Below are 5,163 nucleotides of genomic sequence, written 5' to 3'. Positions count from 1 at the left end.
TGTGTGTGTGTGTGTGTGTGTGTGTGTGTGTGTGTGTGTGTGTGTGTGTGTGTGTGTGTGTGTGTGAGAGAGAGAGAGAGAGAGAGAGAGGGAGAGGAGACAGGGGAGAAGGAGGTCCTTACGTGGTAACATGTGCAATGTGCATTGACCCCACTTGGCCCCCATATGTTGCTGAAACAATAAGGATGGCGGGCTACAAAGCGACCCCACTTGTTTTCACCTGTGTTCCTGCCCTGCACACTTCCTCTTACAACGACCTCTATCATGTTGGTGGGAAAATCCATCTGTTGGGCTATTTAAACGTTAGTAACGTACTATGTTTTGTATTCAGTATATTGTCAAAGTTGAATTTCTTGCAATGGAGCCGATCCATGTCTGTAAGGTAGAAATCTTTTAACATCCAAATACAGCATTAACATAATATCCTTTGAAATAACCTTAAATGTCCTCTGCTGTGACCTTTAAGCTGGAGCAATTTCTCTTGTCATCTTCACTTTTCACTGAATCAGCGAGGCTGTTATTCTCATTATTAGATATTTCAGGTTTCTGTCATAACAGAAATCATCTGAACAGAGGGTAAATTGTTTAATTTTGTGTGGAGGTGTGTGGAGATCGACTCCAGCCTTAATCTTTCATCACTGGCCTGGTTCACTGATGAAACAGTTTTGGAGTAATTGCAGGCAGCTTTTGTGCAAGAAATATGCAGGTATTTTACTGCACATATGAGTGGCCATCCACCATTCTAGCCTAATGGTACTCCTGCATTTTAAGAAAAAAGAGAAAATTAATGAGGAAGAGAAAGATATGATGTAAGCCAGGGTCTGGCTGCAACACCCATGGAGAGGTTTGTGCATTCACACGCCAAGCCAGTAGGAAACCATTGAATAGCCTAATGGTGTTATGCAGCACAGAAAAGACCTTTGTTGACCTGGTTGGTATGGCACTGTGAAGTACAATGCCGCTCTCCTAAAAATATTGGTCATTCATGATATGAATGACTAAATGAGTATTAATAAGGGGATGAAATATCTCCAGAGGAAGAAATGTCTTCAAATGAATAACATACCGTAAAAGCCGTACAACCATTTAGAGATTTTCATCTTGTACATCATTAAACAGGAAATAAAAACTCACAGGAAATAACAAATCTACTAAACAGTTTTGGTTAACCATTTAAACCACGCACACGACACTTGCTTGAATGTCAGGGGCACAGATTCAAAAGATTATTCCACTGCTGCATGATTTATCAACCAGGGAACGGTGCCCTTTTAACAGTCTTGTTCTTCCTTTATAATGCATGCTCTTTACCTCAAAAGATGGACACACTGTGGACCTACAGAAACTCATAGGAGCAGGCAGGAACTCTCTCCAAGACGAATCTGGTGTGCACAATTCCCATCAATACTCAATCATTCCGCAACTGTGGCTTAAATTATCGGTCACACCTTCACATCACAAAACCCATGGGTCCAAACGCAAACGGCTTAAAACTGAAACGAGACTCAATGGGATTGCAGGGCTCGTTTTGTGAGGTGCTGAGCCTATTGTGTTTGTGTGCCTGTATACATCCTGCAGGGCAGTCCGTCTGCTCGCTGCCTGGTGTGGAGAAGGGGCTTGCTGTGTCAAGCCAACCATGACCAGCTGGGCTCTCCTGCCCACAAGGAGCCCAGGCGAAGGGGGCTTGGGCCCGTCTGCATCTGCAGGTTGTTAACCTCACATCTTATTGCACTGACACATCAATTATTGTTATTAAGGGCCAGAGTAATTTATTTATATACTGATTTCCCACAGGACTAAGGCAGGACTAATTGAGCCAGGTGTGTATATTTGTGTGCTCATGTGTGTGTGCGTGTTTGTGTGTGTTTTTTCCATGATGGATGGGCAGGGGGAAATTACAGTGCATGGTGAGAATCTGCTGCACAGGTTAATATATGGTGGGACATCCCATAGCATGGAGAGATTATTAGAGGAAGATATTAGAAGACTTTTGAAAATCAGCACTCAAGTTTGTGTTCCTCATAATAAAGAAGCCTAACTACCCTCCACATCATGTGGGCTGTGAAAGTTATCTGAGGACTAAACAGTTTTAAGTAGAGGAATTTCAGAGGAGATGAATGAAGTGTGTTTGTCTCTTTTGTAGAGCTGTTGGGAGGATGTTTTATAGCAGTAATAAAACAGGGAATTAAAGCTTGACTACCCAGCGAGCGCATATTGGAAACCCTAAGCCTTCCCAACTGTCCATCCTTCAACATGTAGCCCTCTGTGTCTCTCGGCCTTGGTTTTGAAGTGAGAGAACAAAACACAGGCTATCTCCCGAGTCTCTGCATTGCTACTACCCTTACTCACGTTAACTTCACAACCCCCACCCGCACTGATGCTGCGTCGTGCGCGCGGGGGTACCGGGCAGTCCATGCCACGTAAAGGAATGTTAACAGAAGACCGCGGATGCGAGTCTATTCTTTCCGTAGTAAACATCTTAATATGCATCACTCGTGCTTATACACTCAACCACGAGGTTGGCTTAGAGATGAACCTGGCGCTGCGCTCACGTGTACGCGCATACTGGTGTGCGCCCGCACAAAAACACACACAGCATTTCTCTACATCTCCGTGTGTAAGCAAATAGAAGGCTGGAGCGTAGTACACGGCAGACACGCGTGATTCACAAGCAGGTAGAACACCCCCCTCCTCATCATCGTCATTAGTATTCACCTCCACAACCGCTTTTCAGAAAATGAAAGATGCATGCGTAGAGGCGCAGCAGCACAGAACCGTCAGCACATCAATAAAGTAGCTCATAAGGAACTTACCTTTAGACAGCAGAACCAGAATCAGAGCAGCAAACACGTTCCGCAAGAGGGGGCAGCCCATGATGGAGTTCTGATTGATTTTATGCTTGTTTTTTTTTTTCCCTTTTTTGCAGCCAAATGTCTCGGTATTCCTCCCTTAGGGTGCAGTTGCGGGAAATCTGATTAAATATATATAAATATATATATATTAAAACAAAGACCCAGTGAACGAGTGTCAACAGTAATAGTCCAAACGCTTCTACATGTGAGTGGATGAAAACATCAGTCTTGACTTTTCCTTTTGGTGACTCCCGTTGGAGAGAGAGGGGTGGGTAGGGCTGTTTATCTTCTTCGGAGCAGAATCCCTCAACCAGAAAAAAAAATACAGCAGAAAGAACAAATATCCCAGACACTTGATTGGCTTTTTAGTTCACTGAAGGACAGAAAAAATATTTCAGAAAATGCATGAGAAGAAAGGTTAAAATGTAAACTGTCCAATGACCAGATATAAATTTGTTTTTGGCACAGAGCGGGATGGGGTCTGTGTGCGTCCTGGCCAAAAATTAGCCTTCTCCGTATGTCTCTGTTGGTATGCAGCGCGTCTCCTCGCTCCGCACTCAGCGCGTCGCAGGCAGCAGCACTGAATACGAGACTCACGAAAAGAAAAGAGCCTGACTGACAGTTAGCAGAAAACCCCTTCTTCCAATCACCGATCCCGAAGCAGGAGGCGGGATTTACGATTGCGCCGATGTCCCGCTCAGAGAGGCCGACCAAGGACCTGCACAGGCCAATCGAAGCCGTGCGGTGGGCGGGCACAGCGAGAGGCAAAGCACGGCGCGGTGATAATGCAATGTGATTTATAGCCGGTTTGGTGATGCTGCAGTACTCAGAGAAAACAGTCCAGAGGGCGGACACGCAGGCGTTTTAACTACAGGGGAACACAGGTGAAGGCTAAGGGACAGGTGAAGCCACATCGGCTCTGCTGGTAGGCTTTGTACATAATGTATGAAAACAAAATGAGGGAGAATGACAGGCTATCTTGTCGTGGGAATATATTGCCCAGTTGATGTAAATATATGTCAGGGGATACAGAAAATGGTGAAGTTTGTGAAGAGCACGAGAAAACCGCACACTTTAAAGTTTTGCGCTGGACTGATTGATGTCTGTGGCGCTGCAGAAAATTCCCCATCTGATTACGCTCCTGACTTAATGGTAGGCAACATAAACCCATTTAGAGAGACACTTTATATTTATGCAGGAGTCCTAATGAGCCATTTGTAAACATGTTAGTGTCTGTGCTGCATCTGGTACTAAAAGCGGAAAAAGCAGTTGCCTATTGTAAAGATCTAAAAGGCCATTCACACTGTGAGTTAATCATCTTGCTTTAAAGCTAAAAAGGAGACACAGATAGGCAGCTATGAATCTCAGAAAACTTTGATAACATTTTCTTTTGCATACTTTCCCAACATTTGGCAATTCATTACAGTCATATTGCATCACATCGGCTGGCCTTTTCAGATACCGGTAGTAACATACAGCTTATTCAGTGCCCTGGAGTACATTCTTTTTTTGCAGAATTGATCACATCCTTGAGACTATTATTTTCATATTAGCTGATTAACTGTTCCATTTGTTTCTTTATTCCCAGGATAACCAATTAATGCTTTATTACCCCTAAGTGCATAAGTAATAAAGCTTTGCTTGGTGATTTATAATCGAGAGTTAGAATAAATACAGCTGGGGATAAATGGACTACATATCTCCCTCAGATGAAAGATGGAGGAAGGTGAACGGACAAGCACTAAGAAAACTCTGATTAATGAATCAGCTAATCAAAGTTCAGCATTAGTTATGTATAGAGGGTGAATTGTTTATAAATATTATTCTATATTAATTAGATCTTATAAAGTAGAGTGAATCAGGAGCCAATAATGTTTATAATATTAACCATTTGCTGCTGTTTTAAAATTCTACTGTCTGATTTCATTATTTGTGATGAAGAAAACGATCCGACAGAGACATACAATCAATACAAGTCCTCTTTTTATTTTGCCAAAGGTATAAAGATCACAGGAGCACCAGCATAAAGACAACAGGTCTTTCCAGAAGTCTTTCTGTGTGAGTTAAATCTTCTGCCTGTGCCTGCCTGGGTTTCCTTCTACATTAAAGAGACCTTCATGCAGGGTTAATTGGTGTTTCTAAATTGCCCATAGGTTTAGATGTGAAACAAAGCACTTAAGTGTATAGAGAGAAGCACTGTGTAGATTGCTTATAGCGTGAAGTGCTTTGAGTGGTCAGTAACGCTACAAAAGAGCTTGATAAATGCCGTCTAGGTCTGGTCTTTGGCCTGAATTATGTTATTTTTTTTATT

The 5,163-nt window shown here is 42.9% G+C and overlaps 1 protein-coding gene across 1 annotated transcript in view; it reads right to left on the bottom strand.

The window, feature by feature from the left end:
- Window positions 1–3,437, bottom strand: part of iglon5 (IgLON family member 5) — a 109,885-nt gene extending 106,448 nt beyond the window's left edge. The window contains exon 1 of the mRNA XM_005925517.2: window positions 2,814–3,437. Within this exon, the coding sequence (XP_005925579.1) occupies window positions 2,814–2,874 (61 nt within the window). The 5' untranslated portion in view covers window positions 2,875–3,437. The remainder of the gene's footprint in view (window positions 1–2,813) is intronic.
- Window positions 3,438–5,163: the final 1,726 nt, after the last annotated feature.

The sequence above is a fragment of the Haplochromis burtoni genome, unplaced genomic scaffold (assembly GCF_018398535.1).
Source record: "Haplochromis burtoni strain Fernald_Lab_line unplaced genomic scaffold, NCSU_Asbu1 Contig_84, whole genome shotgun sequence".
NCBI lineage: Eukaryota > Metazoa > Chordata > Actinopteri > Cichliformes > Cichlidae > Haplochromis > Haplochromis burtoni.
The sequence above is the reverse complement of the archived record's forward strand: the minus strand, read 5'-3'. Positions and strand labels throughout refer to the sequence as shown.